The following is a 17,321-nucleotide window of genomic DNA, read 5'->3' as shown; positions in this document are numbered from 1 at the left end:
TTTCTGCAGAATAGGTTATTTTACTTTGCTTGTAATACTTCTATTTTTTTATTTTGAATGCAGGACTTTTACTTGTAATGGAGTATTTTTCTACCTTTACATACAGTCAAGGAATGCTCCACCTATTTAGCATCAGACTCCTACAACAATGTATAAGGATGGCAGTTAAATTCGATGCTGCAGAACTGTAGATATTGCTTTTTCTTATTTCACACATTCTGCCTCCTTGTTAAAACTTGGCCCCTACTTTACCCACAATGCAACTCAGTCACCAACAGTTCCATCATCAGTTTGGGTGTATTATGCTTGTATTGACTAATGTAGCCCCCAGGCGATAGGCTCAAGCTTAGCTGAGGAGCGGCCTGCAGAAGTCTGGTAAAGTAAATTCTTTCCACACCACACACCCACTTCTTTTTTTCATTTTGAAACTTCTTGTACCCAAGTGACAAAAGACTTTATACAAAGTTCCCCTATAACTCAAGGCTCTCAATTCTTCTTTCACCACTGCCTGTGTATGTCCTGTGAATGACAGTGAATGCAGCACAAGTAATGCATGGGCTAACATGAAAACTTGGGTTCAGAGAAAGTACACATAACATTTTAAAAATGCAAATTGAGTTATATTGTTTAGGATCATTTTTTGTCTTTCATGCTGCACATTAACATACTGCAGCAGATGGCTTCCTTATACAGACGTAATGTAGACCAGAGTGAGATAAATAGTTTGCACAGACTATTTTTCTTTATTTTTTACAGATGCAGTTAGCATCTTTTGGCCCTCAGAAAAAGAAGTGAATTGTTAATCCTGCTATCAGTTTGCCTTGTCACCCATTTGTAACTTTAAGAAAAGCTTTGAGCCTGATGTCAAAGAAGCCAGTGTTCACAATAAAAGGCCGTGTAACATCTGATAATGTATTAATTTTCTGAAAATGTAGCCTAATAACATTTGCACTTAACTTGATTGAAAATATAATAAAACCTAATGATGTAATAAAGTCCTGTGTATTTGCAATAACATTTTTGCCAGTAATGTGATACTGTTTCAGGTGGGTCTCTTTTTTGTGTGTTTGTTTTATTTTTTGTAACAATTTTGATGAAAAATGTACCCGGCTATTTTGCCTTAATTGCTCGCTTGTGTAATGTTAGCCATCCTCTGCAGCTTTTGTCAGCTTCTAATGATGCCTAATCAAAGATCCTCTCTGTTCTAAAGGACGATCCTTGCAGAACAACCAATCAGCAGGGGTATGATCAGATTAATTGCCCATTGATAGGGACTTACATCTGTTGTAAATTTGAGTTGAGTTAACACATGAAATCAGTGTCAAATGTTAGCGTCTACAGAAAGGCTAACATAACACTAGCCATATTGTAAACTTGGTATATTTGCACACTTTAAATTTCTGAAAAAACATATATATATTTTTTTTACATTATTACAAAATCCGTCAAACTTATTACATTATTAGTTTGGGAGAAAAAAAGACCATCTGGGAAGGTATTACATTACAGGTAAATATGTTGTTACAATATCTACTGGGACATTCTATTACATTAATGAGTTATCTCACTTTTCAATCAGGATAAGTGCAAATTTTATTACATTTTTTTTCAGGAAATTATGACATTATTAGGTGCTGCAGTCCATTTTAGGAACACATTTATTCACATATAAAAAGCTGCATATTTTGTCTGTTAACCCATGTGTGCCAAGACCTACATAAGATGGACAGTGAAGGGATTTGTACACAGTGGGTTTAGGTTTTTGCAGACAGATGCTGCTGGCAGTTCAACAAAGAGTAGTTTCTGATGTATTGTTCTCCTCATCTTTCTAGATAAAAGTATTGATATTGGTTCAAAGAAAATGAAGCTGTGAGTACTGGCCAAGACACCACCATGAGGTGCAGAGCTGCTTCTGTGCTCTTTTTATCACTTACATACACAACTGTCTCTTATCAGCAGGACTGAAGCCTATCTGCCCCTGCCAGAAGACGTACATCAGTTGTCTGAACCTGCAGAGGACAGGTCACTCCAAGGAAGTGTCCCGGACGACCACATAAACATAATGTCACCAGTCTGAGTCTGTTAGGGACCTCTGTTGCATATCATCCCTCTCTGTTACTCTGCCAACATTTCCTCTCTCTGCTGTCAAACTGTCAAAAGAAGGCAAACTGCCAAAAAAAAAAAAGTTAAAAGAGAATAAAGGTTAAAGATGGATGTGCATGAGAGTAAAGTCACCGCTGAGTATGGGTAACAATGAAAGTCAAACTAAAGGTGAAAATCCTCCAACCTTGCAAAGCCTGTCCATTTGTGAAACCCCACAAACTCTAATGTCACCTTCAGGAAGATACCAGAGCACTGTTCCTCTCAGCATGACAGCATTTTATTAGACAAATGATGACACACGTCACTGTTTAAAGGACAGTAGAATACATTCAGATCAGGTCATCTATACAGTACAAAGATAGAGAGAGGTGTTGGAGAGGTGATGTATGACATCCAGGTGTGTTGGCCCAGTGGCCTCTTGTGTTTTTGTGCAACAATTCCTCTAGCTGACAAAACACTGTGGCCTTATTGTGTCGGAGTTATTGATCTACTCCTTGAAATCTTTGGTCATTCAGGACAGCCTTGATTCCTTCTTTTCTTTTCTTTTGTTAGCTCAGTAGGAGCTGACTGTGGCTGATAAAGACGAACCATTCAGTAGTTTTGGCCTCAATGAGAAGTGAAAGGTCACACAAAAAAGTCACAGTTGAAATGACTGCTGGTTCTAGTCAAAATTATTCAATTTGGATTAGTGATTCTAGTGTAAACAGGCTTCTACACGATTATTGGTTTTGTGCCTTTTACATCATGTTTTTGCTCCATCAAAGCCTCGGCCATCTGAGCCTCCATCAAACTGCATAATAGTCCATATGGTGCAGAGAAAGGTGTGCTGAGGGAGTCACTGGGGTGGGTGCAGCGGGTAAACACTTTAATACTGCATTTTGGCATCATGTAACTTCATACAAACACATTCCTGTCATGTCTCTAAACACTTCCTTAAATAAGATAAGGCGCTGAAATGACTGCATTTGAGTAGAACTATCTTGGATGCACCGTCTGTAAGGCTTCCCTCAGTTTTCATATTCAGTGGAAAGGCGGGCACTGGATACACGAGGTTTTTTTTAAGCAGCATAAGGTTTTTCCATCATCTTCAAGGGAGTTTTTACAAACATTTTTTCTCTCTCTCCAAGTGGATGGACGTGAGACACAGACGCTCCGAGTAAAGCCTTCAAGTAAACAACATCTTCAACTACACTGAACCAAATGAACACAGACTTCACTTGTCATGTAAATAAACACCTATACATCACTTTTTTTTAAAACAGGACGACAACATCACATCTCGTATATGACGCAAAGCGACGGCAGGGTGGCCTGGTTGCTACAGAGACATGCGCCCTGCTGAAGTGTCCATGAGCAAGTCTCCGGCGCTGTTCAGTAGTAGATCCTGACCTGTGGGCTCCCCGTGGAGAGGAGCTTCTGGGACAACGGAGCTGAATGAACGATGACATTATTATCAATACATCCAAATACGCACGGGGGGAGGGGGGACACAGAGGAGTCAGTGTAATCCATTGGGTGTGAACGGTGACATCCTGTCAAGACTGATATCTGCCTGGCAGTCCTCTAAGTCACAAACCGAGTCGGTGGCGTTGTCATTATTGTGAGAAAACTGTGAAATCCTGTCAAAAGTCTCTTCATGCTCAATACATTCAACCACGTTGGGGATCATGTTGACATACGCGTTGGCGATTTCTTTGTGAATGAGGGTGTCTTGATTATATGAGACCAGCTCGTTGCTGATGTTGACAGTCTCCACCGGGGTGCTGGAGCAGAAGTTGCGACAGCCCAACAGGCTGGCGAAGGCCTTCCTGAACTCGGCGTTGAAGGCGTAAATGATGGGGTTCAGGGAGGAGTTGGTCCAGCCGAACCACACGAAGACGTCAAAAGTCGTCTCGCTGACGCACGGCAGACCCGCGTCCCGGTCTGTTGCCGGTCTGTCGCAGAACGGAACCATACAGTTGAGGACGAAGAAAGGTAACCAGCAACACACGAAGACACCCATGATCACCGAAAGAGTTTTGAACACTTTGGTTTCCCGTTTAATCGACGTTTTCAAGGTGTTGTGGTGTTGGCACTCTATTCTATTTGTCCTGCAACTTTGCGCGTGCTCTGCCGCTCTCTCCAGGGAGGCTATTCTTCTAATTTGTATTTGTGCAATCCGGTATATTCTGGTGTAAGTCACAATCATAATCGCCACGGGGATATAGAAACTTATCAAAGAGGAGGAAATGGCATACTCTCTGCTCAGACTGGAGTCGCAGTTTTCCTCTATCTGTCGACTTGTGGAATAGTTGTGCGTCCCAGCCATGTCGTCACCGCTGGCTTTGTGCCAGTTGAGCTGGACCGGTATGAATGAAATGAGCACAGACAACGTCCAAGTGATGCTAATCATAACAAAGGCAACACGCTGGGTCATCTTCCTCTCGTAGCGGAAGGGACTCGAGATGGCCCAGTATCTATCCACGCTGATGATGCAGAGGTTGAGGATGGAGGCGGTGGAGCACATAATGTCAAACGCCACCCAGACGTTACAGAAAGTGCCAAACGGCCAGTACCCCGCCACCTCTGCCACAGCTTTCCAGGGCATCACCAGAACGGCCACAAATAAATCCGATAGAGCCAGGGAGACGATGAAAATGTTGGTGACTTTGGTCCGCAGGTGGCGAAAGCGCAGCACCGCGGAGCACACCAGGATGTTCCCAAGCAGGGTCCATAGGATGAGTAGGGACAGCAGACAGCCCGTCACAGTGCGCACCACCATGTCCTTCCTCCGGTCCTTAGTCGACTCCGTTTCGGTGCTGTTCCACATAATCTCTCCGAGGGGAGCCGGCACAGAGTCAATCCCCTGCACCGACGAGAGATACTTGGCTGGGTTCTCCATGTGGCTCTTTAAGTAAAACTGCAGTCCATTGCTCCGTGCGCGGGGACGGGCGCAGTTATCAGCCATTCACCGTATTGTCCCCACTGACCTGCTCGGCTGCCAGCATGATGTGGAGTGCAAAACAGAGGGAAAGAGAGAAGTGAGCGCGCTAAAACTGAGCCGTGCGACGTGCCAGGTGCGCTGAGGGTCTGAAACGCAGCACGCAGTGGCGAGCGCATGTTGCAGCCTTGCCGGTCGTCTGACCTGGCTACTTCTGTGAATCACTCAGTCCAAGGTATCCTGCGCGCGGTGTGGGCGAGGAGGGAGTCCTTACAGCCTGACGCGCACTAACCCAACCTGGGCTGGGCGCATAGAGCATCACGCCTCCTTTGCGCGTGGTGTTACGCCCAGCATGCGTTAAAACAGGGGTGTGAAGAAGCCCTAAACATTTTGAAGGACTCTAAAGTGCGTTATTACAAACCCTACATAAGTGGAGAGTTGTGCTCCAAGTACGGATTGTTTATCCTCTCCATGCGCATTGTCTGTGTGTGGCATCACACAATACTGCAGTGACAGGAGTAACAATAGGGAGTGTTTCTGTGCAGGATCAAACTGTATGCGAAGTACATAAATAAAACTATTAATAAAAAGCTTCTGGGTGCATTTAAATATATTTTATGTGCTGTAAAGACTGCAGACACAGCCAACTAACACTGACGGAGCTGTCCGTGGTGCTGAAAAAGCAAACGCATTGAAAGTCTCCTCAGCAAGCAGTGATCCCACACGCCTATCTATCTATCTATCTATGCTCCTACATGATCTTAATGCTGCCTTGCCTTTTGTTTTTTACCGGCACCATAATCTGCTTTAGCCTCCCCTGTAGCTCAAAGTAGGACTCCAGTGCAAAGTAAAGCCACCACAGCCAATTTTAACACATGTTCAGTCTGATATGAAGAGCTCTCACTTTAGTCTTAATAACATTTTTATTTGACCTCAATAAAAAAAGGTCTTTTTAAATATGGACAAATCAATCTTTATGTGACTATTACTAAATACTGGTGGTCGTTTGCCCTCTGATGACCTCCGTCTGGATGGAGGTCATACCACCCCCACTTTTCAGCGTTACCCCGACCAGGTGAGTCACATTCACACTCTGAGCAGACATGTGGAGCCACGAGCTCCGAGCGCGCTCCGTTCCGTCCGTGTGTCTGCAGCAGCAGCAGCAGCAGCAGCGCCGTTTCCGGCTTTGAAACGTCACGGGTATTTTTAGACGTGTCTGCGTGCCTGTCAAATCGTTGTGACACTACGTCAAAAATAATCCCCCCGACGCCCAATGCCAAATTCTCTGGAGTAACCTATAATCTCGGGATGTCAGGAGGCAACTTGTGCCCGGCGCAACGTTTAATTCTTCACATACAAACAAGATGTTACCACAGCTATGGAAGTGTTATGGTGGAGAAGTGAGATGCACATGGACATGTTGTCTGACCATGGCCTCAGAGAATAATGTCTGTCTAATACCGTTTATGTGGGATATTATTGCTGTATTTAAGAAAAATTACAGACTAATATGAATCATTGTGTGTCAATATTTATATTCTTGAAAGTTGCAGGAACATTAGAAATGCATTTTAAGTCAGAAGTATGTCCGTGGGTGTTTCTGTTAGTTATTATCCTGTATACTTGTGTTTTTTCAACTAAATTTATCTGTGTCTTCATATATTTGATTAAGAGTTTCATGGGAAGCAGGCCCCTTAATGAAGAAGTGATGGCGCAATAATCTGCGCTGCTATAATGCAGGAGCTTCTGTCCCATCAAACTCCTGGAAAATATAAATACGTGGCGCCACCCTGTGGTGCAAATGTGCACTACAGCTGCTGCTTATTCAGAAATACAGTGAAAACTTAAAAACATTGAGCAGAGATCCTCAGTGTGAAGAAGAACAGATCAGAAATGTGCTGTATATGAAAAAAGAAAACTATTCTTTATTTCAGAAGATATACATTCATCATTATTGTACACATAATTTCATATGAGCACCATGTCATTAGAATTTCACAAAATCGTATCACAGTGTCTGAATGATGATTTTGATCAGCACGACAGTTTTTTTTTTTTTTTACAAAGATTATATAATATTGCAGTTTGCACCTAAAAACAAACAAGGCTTTTACCACAAGTTGGCACATAGTGAGAAGACATGCAGCGGATAGCACCAGGTTGAGAACTTGCTGGACGTCTGACTGAAATGACACATTGATTTCATATTATATTGTACAGTACAAGTATACAGTCTGTTTACATGATAAAGAAACAAGTAATGTCACAGACTGGGCTGTTTTTTTATTGCTGATTTTTTCAGGTATAAACATGCAATCTCTAGTCTGGTGTCGCAGCTGTCATCACGGCAACATCTCTTTTATATTGGTGTATCTATGGGTGGATTATAGGACAGTGGGCCCCACCACCTCTCCTACATGGGGGCAGGACACAAACTTTGTGGTGGCTTTACCTCTTTTTAGTTGTTTTGTCTCTTTGTAATACTTTTGTTGATAGTCATTTTGTGTCTCTTTGAGGTCATCCTGTGTTACTTTTGTCATCTTTTTGTAATGATTTTGTTTCTTTTTTTGGTCATTATGTGTCCCTTTGTGGTTGGGTTCCCCCTTTTGTATTTACTTTGCATCTCTTTGTGGTCATTTTGAGTCTCTTCCTGGCTGGTATATGTTATTTGAGTGACATTTTGTAGGTGAAGAGTAGCGGGGCCCTTACACATCAGGCCCTAGGGCCTGTGCCTAGTAGGCCTGTTCAGTAATCCATCTATGGGGGTAATAATCCTGGAGATACTGTGATAGAAGATTCACCACTCTTAAATTTTAGATACACCTAATGTGAACTGTGTTAAACCTTTTCATTACATGAATTCATTCTTATCAGGGTAAAGAAGAAAAACAAATTTTCAAATCTCACCTAGCACTTCTCAATATAGTGTGGATACAGATCACAGGACTCCAGTATAATCAAAACAATGCTACCTAGTAACATAATTTTAAACATACCATTCAACTTGAGAGAACAGAGAATCATTATACAAACAGACATTGATGAACCTTAATAAATGACTGAGAGAGGCAGAGAACTATAGTCCAACTCATAATGATTATTCAAAAATATAGTGCTAAGATTGTCACTATCATTTAATTCAAGTGTTGCATACTGTTCATTTAACTTGAACTACTAACAGACGTGTATGAGAACCATATCCATATCCAGTATGAACATTTCACATGCAGATAAAATACGGGTCAAGTGGTACAGCAATGCACTTGTGGCTCTGTTGAATACAGTACTAATACCTTATTAGATGTTTGAGACAAACAGCTGTTTCAGTGGCTTACTGTAGTATTTTGTGAGAAATCTATCATTTACTTTCAGCTACTAATAACATATGAGTGTCAGATCCAGCATATACATTTTAAATGATGAACCAGTAAAGTAAACCTACTGAAATCTGACTACAGAACAAAAAGTACAAAGGGTCCTTTTTAAATGCGTGAAACCAAAGGTCCTTTTCATAAACATTTTTAATCAGCCTTGTATTATACAAGGTAATTCTTCAAGGAACGTTGGTTCATCTTCCTCTGTAATCCCCACAGTGAGGGATCTACGGTTTGTTTGTCTCCACGGCTTGTTTCAAGTCTGCTGGAGTGTGACCCAGACTGCCTCCTGAACGGCTGACCTGCACTGTGAGACACTCTCGGGAGCCGGTGGTGACAAGTGTTCTTGTGCATGTTATCTGGCGTCGTCAGTCATCTGCTCCTCTGTCAGACCCGGCGGAACACCTCGAAGAGGGAGGCGACTGAGTGCATGCGGTAGAAAAGGTTCAAAGGAATGGCGAAATTGAGAACTGTGGTCCATATGCTAAAGCCAAATGTCTCCTGTTCCAACCCGTTGTCATACTGTGGCCGGCAGCCAAAGGCAGGAAGGATCCACAGCTGAAAGAACAAATTATATTAATTTAGTTAAACCTGCAGTCATTTACCTTTTTGGCCACTAGAGGGCTGCGCAACAGCCTTACCTCACAACATTGACATATTATCACCTACTGAATGTCTTAACAGAAAGTTGCCTGTTAACACATCTAGCAGAAGCAGTATTTCTAGGAACTTTCACTCTTTCTTAACTCTGCTTTGGCTTCCACCAGTTTTAAAGGGACAGTTCACCCTCCAAATCAAAAATACATATTTTTTTTACATTATTTTTTCCTCTTATCTGTAATTATAAATCTAGATTGTTGTGGCATGAGTTGCAGAGTGTATCAGAAATATTGGCCGTAAAGATGTCTGCCTTGTCTCAAATATAATGGAATTAGATGGCACTCAGCTTGCAGTGCTCCAAAGCGCCAAAAAAAACCTTTGAAAATCTCAACAGCAATGTCTCTTTCCAGAAATCATGACCCAGTTACTCAAGATAATCCACAGACCTTGTTGTGAGCAGTTTCATGTATGAACTATTTTTACTCTCTACCGAACTATACCTGGCAACTGCATTACCGTGCAGAAGAACGTGTGCGTCTACTGCTAGCTCTCCTGGCACCATTGAGCTAGCCAACATTACAGCTCAGCCGAGCATTACTGTTTACATCTTGCACTGTCACAAGCACGAGCCTCTTGTCCATGAGCAGATGCACGCTTCTGGGCAGTGATACGCTTTGAAGGTGTAGTTTGGTAGAAAGAAAATAGTTCCTACATTAAACTGCTCAGTCTTTGTCTTCCTGCTGGGCAGTTAACATACAATTCTTTTTTTAATGTTTTTTTCTATTTTCTAAAAACAGCTGCCAGCCATGTTAAAGTGGTGAAAGTGAAAACAAAAACAATGAGCTATGACAATGGAACAAACAATGAACAGCTCTATGTTCAATTATCAGGTTGCCAAATGCTTACCGAAATGTTGCACATTATCTGGAAGACAGCGATGTTCTTCAGGATTTGCCTTTTTCTATTTGGGGGCTCCTTTACATTGTTTCCCACAGGCAGCGGCACCTCAGAAGGTTTCCTTGGACATCTGTACACCCGCCCGCTCTCCTCCTGCTCGTTCTCCATGGTGGCACAGTTTCTGTCTGGAGTCTCGTAGGCTCGGTTGATGATGCCGTTGAACGGTGGGGCCAAAGAGGATGTCACTGAGAAGATTTCTGGGGCAGCTGGTAACTCGGGGTCCTCCCTCTCTCCATCCTCTTGCTGGCGATACAGGGATTCTACAATGAAGAGGTTTTGGATGTACTTCTCCAGCACAAGAAGCAGAGAGAAGATGAGGTTGGTCCAGCGGTAAGGAGGATTGCTTGTGGCACCTAATGCAGCCACTACGCTGCACCAGGACATGAGCCAGGAGCCAATAGAGGACCCAAACAGCAGTTCTGTGTCCAGTTGTCTCGACGGGTTCTTGGAGGTGTCCAGCGGCACGTGGTCCGCTCGGTATATGAGCAGACCTGAACCACCAGCAGAGCACATGAACACTAGCATGACAATGCCATAAATGTAGAACATGGAAATGGCTGACTGACGCATTCGGAGGGATTCCTCAACATGGGTAACGTAGACCACCAGGATCCCAATAGTGCTGGCCAGTGCAAGTAGACCCAAAATGGGGCCCACAGTCAGGCCCTCGGTTTTGGTAGCTAGCCTCTTCCGGTTTGAGGAAAGGTCAATGGTCCGTCCGATGTTCTTCCACATGACGAAGAGCATGGCAGAGACAAAGATGTGGTACTCGACATTAAAGGGGTAGAGATAGAAGAGGCTGCTGGAGAACATGGAGCAAGTGCTGGTGGTGCAGTTACAGTGAGGCTCTGAGTGCACTGCAAAACAAATAAAAACAGATGCAAATTAATGAGAAATACAGATATTTTTGTGCTGCCTTTAATTAACACAGTTTGTCTGATATTTTAAAACAACATTAACAAAACCACACCCATCACATAATAGTGCCAGAAAACCAAAAACATCAATATTAGAATAAGCGTAAGTACAAAACAGAATAAATTAATAATGAATATTTAGTAGACTAACAATGATGCTTTAGTTCTCTTTTTGCCATCTTTTTCACTGGGGATAAAAAATAACTAAATCTTGGCTCAAACCACTACCACTTATTTTTGGAGACTCCTCTTTGTGTTGCCATTATGTCAAGTTTTTGTTTGTTTAACAAACTATGAATAATTCTTTCTTTTCTATCTCCTGCCAAAGAAGCTTTGCATAATTCAAATGTGAATAAACATTTTGTTCAAAAAAAGTTGCTTCTATACTGTAGCATCTGTTCAGTGTTGTGACAGCTTGTTCACTGAGTGATGGCTGCTAACACAAAACTGTTTTTATTGTACTTTGCTCAACATCCTGGGACCGTAAAGCTCCATTGAGAAGGAAGAGGCTGTGACATTCACTGTGCAAAGGGTCTGAGTCATCATTTAAAATCAAGCCTGTTATTCACTGTAGCTGTCTGGTGCACAGGGAGACTGGGTCAAGCTGTGACTCACCAATCGGCCGACTTTAACAATTTGACTCAGAGAGTTTCTGTTCTTTAAAGAGAGGCTTCCAAACCATGACACCAAAGAAAATGATAAGATTGCTTAAATTATCAATGAGGAAATAGAACAGTTTCCTTGCACAAAACAAACGTTGAGGCCCCTTTTTGCACACGTCCTCACAATTTGCTTCAAAGTTCAGTTCGGAGTCAGTTGTCCCCAGACATCTGTAAGACTGCACACACTCCATTGTCTGACTCTTAGTGAATGTGACTTCCTGTGAGACGGAATCTCTTCAAAAATCAATTATCATATCTTTGGTTTTAGATATGATTAACTGAAGATAGGACTCCAGCCACCACCTGTTGTCAATGACTGGGTCGCGGCTGGTCTTATTGGTCTGGAGCCTGCTAACATTAACAGAGTCCTCTGCATACATTAGGATGTCAAAGGTTTGTTGACATCCTTCTGGTTCAGTACAATCTTTTTTTTCACAGTTATGTTCTGTCTGCTCTGGGATCTGCCTTAGAGAGAGCATCAGAAGCTTACACATCTATACACTGTGTAGTGTATAGTTTCCCTGCCTTTCTGGCTTTTAACAAAGCACTGTATACTTGTCAGTGAATACTGTATATTTTACAAGTTGTGGCCAGTTCAACCACAAAGTGACTGTTTTCCCTAGTAGTGTCTGCATCATTTTCAGAGGCAAGTTTAAATTATCAGCAATTCACAAGAGAAAAAGAGAAAAAATTATATTAGGTCTGAACATTTTGGAAAAGTATCTAACTGTGACTATTTTCTCTGATATTGAAATTGGGAGATGATTTACAATATTAGAGGTGATGATCATTTTACATTATTCTCATTTCAGTGAAAAACATATTAAAATGATTATGGTGTGGTTTTTGCAGGGATCGTGCCAAACATCTATTTTTTTTGGTCTGTAAGACATTTCGGCAGCATGACAATATTCAATTTAAAACGGTATTTTGACACACATTTTCCATTTTAAATATATTGTGCCTGCTGCAATTTGAAAATGGCAGAAGGTCATATTGCGATTCTGATAAAATTATGATTATTTGTTCAACCCTGGATAAAATGATGGTCTGACAAAAAATAAACACAACCTTGCATATCGCACCAATAGCCTTCTATCCCCTCAGACCCATTGTGGGTCACTGCTGTGGTGGCAATGCTGTGGTGCTCTACACAAATACCACCCTAATAACTTGGATCACTACAACAATGAAGCCACAGAGCACTGTATGTATCTCTAAGCTCACGCTAAATTCAAAGCAAAATAAGGTCTTTTAAAGGTCTAGTGTGAAGGATTTAGTGACATCTAGTGGTGAGGCTGCAAAACTGAAACTTCTCCTGTGTGCCAAGCATGTTGGAGAACTAAAATGGGCAGTATGGTAACACAAATGGCCCTATCTTGAGTCAGTGTTTAGTTTGTTTGTTTTAGGCTACTGTAGAAACATGGCGGACTCCATGGTAGCAGACCCGCTCAATATGTAGATATAAACGGCTCATTGTAAGGTAACAAAAACACAGCCATTGTTATTTCAGGTGATTGTAAACTAATGAAAACATAGTTATGAATATTATATACCACTTCTGCCAGCAGATGCCCCTAATCCTACACACTGGTCCCTTAAATTGCTTCTTTTAAGATTATTAATGGTATTTATCGTTTGCAGGCTGGCCCTTTGTAGCCACTTCTTGACTGAATTTTTTTGTTGCATTTAGATTTGTGATGAAACTTAAACTTGAAATAACTGTAAAAGACAGTATTTTAGTTTTTACTGTACTGTGACTTTAAGTACTTTTGATGGTAGTGGCCTATAAAATCAGAGTTTCAATCATGTTTGTTTTTTAAAACAAGTATGGACTATCTTTTAAAAAGCTCCATTTAAAATCCTACCGTACCTCTTGATGGTCAATATTCATTAACCATGTTCTGCTGATGTTACTTGGAAATTTCAGTCACCAGCTGAATGTCTGAGCATCTCAGATGGTGATGACAATCCACTTTTTATACTAACTCACTCCTTGTCAAGCCAGCCGCAGCACCCTATGGTAATACTAAAGCTCTCTAGAGATCATATAAACAAAACCCTGCCATGTGCCCCCTCATCCCCTCATCTCATCCTACCACAAACCCCCCCAAAAGGCCACCACTACGGTACTGCAGCCTTTAATTAAAAAAGGAACAACAGTCAGGGTGCAGCCAGCCTCATAGTCAGCCGGATATGAGGAGGAGCAGTCGAACCCCCCAACCCTAGGCTTAGATGTATCAGTTACTGTAATTGCAGCACCCTTGGGAGTAAGCAGCCTGAGGACAAAGCCGTCTGAGGTCAAGCGGGGGGTTGCCAAGGAGGGTGGTGGTGGCTGAAGTGTGGGGAAAGGGCATGGGAGGGGGCCTCAGCACTAGCAACGCTATGTGTCTCCTGAAACCTAATAGAGAGACGTTCGACACAAACAAGACCCACTGGGCTGCCGAGCTAACCTCCCTTCCCCTCACAAACCCTCCTCTCCTTCCTTTTTCTTTCATCCATTGAAGTGAGCTCTCAAGTGGACTATTGTACTTGTCTTCTAGGTACAAGCCAGCAATCAACCCCTTGGCCCTTACCTATGGTGAGGTTTCCGTAGCCCAGGGCAGTGAGTCTTCTCTTATGGTTGTTCAAGAAGTGCTCGGCCTCTGACATCACGCCGTTGCACCACAGGAGGAGGTTGGTAAAGACTGCATGCATTACACCAAATCTGAAGAAACAAACAGTTGAAAATGAGCAGTCAATCTAACAGCATGTGGCGGTGTTATGATGCAGGCTGTCATCATCCATATGTAGTCCCTGGTGAGATGTTTCATGATTGTGACAGCGACTAAAGTCTTGTTAAATTATAATATGAGATATTTGACATACCTCTCAAATGTTTCAAAGCTCTTGATGACATCCTTAATGTGAAACCAGAGAAAATGTACCTAAACAAAACACCAAGACACAAATAATAATAATGGTTAAAATAAATCCTTAATTCATGCAGTTGTATATGAAAACATTCTGGTTCTATAACACCCTAAAATTAATGTTTATATAAATGGAGTCTGGTGGGTTTGGTGATGGTGAATGCAGGGCTGTTTCTAGGTAAACAAAAGGGATATTACTCTTTAAAAAAAGGTCTGTCTCTGTAGGGATCCTTTCCATGATGTTGTCAAACACTTATAACAACAATCTGAGCCTGTCAGTAGCAAAAATTAGAACTTTTAATGGCCGGATATTGATGGTGCACAATTTCCAAATTTTACATTGCAGTCTGTTTCAATACTGGATCAATTTCAAAAACTGTTGCTCCAATTAGTCACTTAGACACAAAGACATGGGAAAATACTGTCCAGGTTAAAAAAAAAAAAATACATGTTACCCTTTAAACATATTTTATAGACAGCAAAATGACTTCAGAATTATATAAGTCCATTTACCAGAAGGATTTCCCTTGTCAGTTACACTCCAATAACATGGACAATGACAGGATTATATTGTTGCAGCAACTCTGTACTGGCCTCAACACAACAAAGAGCACATTATTCAAAGACCAACCCGGTTAAGTGGTGCGCAGAAAAAAAGACACAGTGTCTAACACTGCTGAAAGATTATCACTTTATTGAAATGAAAGTGGGGTTGTAAACTTACCTGTGCTATGGTGTGAGTTGCATGGATGACAGGATATACCCCGAGCACAGCCGACACACAAGACTGATAGCCAACATAATACCCAATTCGGAAAGCGTCCATGATCAGTGAAAGGAGTGCAAGGAGAGTCAAACCACCTACCGAGAATAAGAAAAAAAGGTTATTAGTGGCACACTTTGATTGTATGGCAAAACTATTCATTTTTCAGGTTTGCTTTAAGCTGTCAAACACAATCCACATAGCCTATGTAATCTTCAAATACATGGAAAAAGGAAACATCAGTTTGCTATTTTACGCATTTACTGCTGTGATCCTGTGCGTAATCTTACGAACTCACCTCTTATCCAGCATGTGGTGGCGTGGACATCTTTCTCGGTGAGCGTGTTCTTCTGTCTGTCCCGCACCAGGATGTACCACATCATCCAGATCAGCTGGAGGATCATGAGGCAGCTGACAAAGGACAGCAGGTGCTCTTCCTTGACAGAGGGGCCGTGGTGCGCGATAGCCAGCATCAGCGCCATCCCGATCAGCAGCAGATTGGTCCCGTACTGCCCGCTGAGGAACTCTGCATTCTTCCTCGGGTACTCCCCTGACAGACGGAGTTTTAGTTTGGTGAACATCTTCTTGTCCTGCTCGGAGCTGGACGACGAGGAAGAACTGTGACAGTACTTATTCAGACACATGATATCCAGGCCGCTGTGCTCCATCATGGTGAGAGACATGTAGAAATATCAGAAAGAAGAAGGGTAAAGTCAAAGCCGCGCGCTATAAGAGCATCTGAGGGAGGCCAGGTGCCTAACCTGTTGCTACAAGGTGGGGATTCAGACGAATAGGTACCGTGCCAAACATGCTCATTCAATCTTCAAGGTCCGGCTCAGTGGTCACGCATAGTTTAAAAGTCCAGCCTCGCCGAGGATGGACTTGATAGATGCATTGTCATCTTGTAACCCTGAAACTTGAAAGATCTGGACGTGCAACAGGCGCGCTGAGTCACTGAAAATGGTAGATTACGTTTCAGTCCTTGGTGATCCCAGACCCCCGTCCTCTTGAGACTCCCATATGTTTCAGAGAAATCACTGGGCTTGCCGTGCCAACCATTCACTGCCCAAAGAAGCAAAAAAACACTAAGCACGGAATTATCCACAATAACAGGGGAAAAAACGAGCTTCGCCCAAATCCACCTCTTCCGAGCAGCTGCCAGGCAGTCTCTCCAAGTCTGCTGAAATCCTCTCAGGGTGGCTATCGGGTGTTAAGCATATGAGATGAAAAGGAAGATGGCATTTCACAAACCTGCGAGTTTTACAGGCTGGAGGCACGTGATGTGTCCTGACAGCGCTTCAGCGCAACAATGCAGGTTTGCATACAGAGCGTTAACCTATCGCAAAGAGTACGGAACAGTGGCGTCACGGAGATCGCAGAGATGATCACACTTTGTTCCAACAGGACATCAGAGGCCGGGTATCGACTTTTTAATCACTGAGTATCAGCCCGACACAGAAAAAGAGTTGCCCAAGATCTGTTCATTAACAGGGCGTTTAATGGGCCATTGACTCAGTCTAGACGTTTTGATTTAATCTGTAAGTGTTTGCATTAGCGCATTTTATTTATGTCATGGTATCATTACCATTTTAGGTAAATATATGAATATTTCAACCACTACTGGCCATAAGTACACTGGTGAATGTTGAAAATCTTTTACCAACACCATGGAGAAATTAGAACTTTGTGACAAAAAGGGCTTTAATGTCAGTAAATAGGGTTCCCAAAGTTCAGATAATATTATTAGGGTTGCAACAGTATACCGGTTAAAAGGTATACAGTGATATTAAAATTGGTAACGGTTATCCGTGTACATTTGGTCACTAGTTCAAGTCCCCATCCAGACCTAATATGGAGTGTGGACTGGCAGCTGGAGAGGTGCTCTTAAGCAAGGTACCAAGCCCCCAACTGCTCAGGGCGCCTGTCCATGGGCAGCCCCCTCGACATCTCTCCATTTAATGCCAATATAGGTCCTGTTTGTGCATGTGTGTGTATTTCAGGCTTGTGTGTGTGTATATGACAACAGAACGAAAAAAATGAATTTACCCTTGGGGATTACTTAAGTAGATCTTCTTTTTCTTCTTCTTTTTCTTTATTTTAGTTATTTTCAAAG

At 42.3% G+C, this 17,321-nt stretch overlaps 2 protein-coding genes across 2 annotated transcripts; both read right to left on the bottom strand.

The window, feature by feature from the left end:
* Nucleotides 1-1,656: 1,656 nt before the first annotated feature.
* drd5a (dopamine receptor D5a) lies at nucleotides 1,657-5,239 on the bottom strand. The gene has a single exon (XM_050038215.1). It carries the CDS (start codon nucleotides 5,048-5,050, stop codon nucleotides 3,602-3,604), a length of 1,449 nt encoding a protein of 482 aa, XP_049894172.1. The 5' UTR covers nucleotides 5,051-5,239; the 3' UTR covers nucleotides 1,657-3,601.
* Nucleotides 5,240-6,924: 1,685 nt separating this feature from the next.
* otop1 (otopetrin 1) lies at nucleotides 6,925-16,516 on the bottom strand. The gene is made up of 6 exons (XM_050038007.1): nucleotides 15,507-16,516; nucleotides 15,170-15,306; nucleotides 14,402-14,460; nucleotides 14,110-14,240; nucleotides 9,904-10,811; nucleotides 6,925-8,955 (listed from the first exon to the last, which is right to left on the bottom strand). Exons 1-6 carry the CDS (start codon nucleotides 15,889-15,891, stop codon nucleotides 8,785-8,787), a joined length of 1,791 nt encoding a protein of 596 aa, XP_049893964.1. The 5' UTR covers nucleotides 15,892-16,516; the 3' UTR covers nucleotides 6,925-8,784.
* Between the last annotated feature and the right edge of the window lie 805 nt (nucleotides 16,517-17,321).

This window comes from Epinephelus moara, chromosome 24, assembly GCF_006386435.1.
Source record: "Epinephelus moara isolate mb chromosome 24, YSFRI_EMoa_1.0, whole genome shotgun sequence".
Lineage (NCBI taxonomy): Eukaryota > Metazoa > Chordata > Actinopteri > Perciformes > Serranidae > Epinephelus > Epinephelus moara.
Note: the sequence above shows the minus strand (reverse complement) of the source record. Positions and strands in the feature narration are given on the sequence as shown.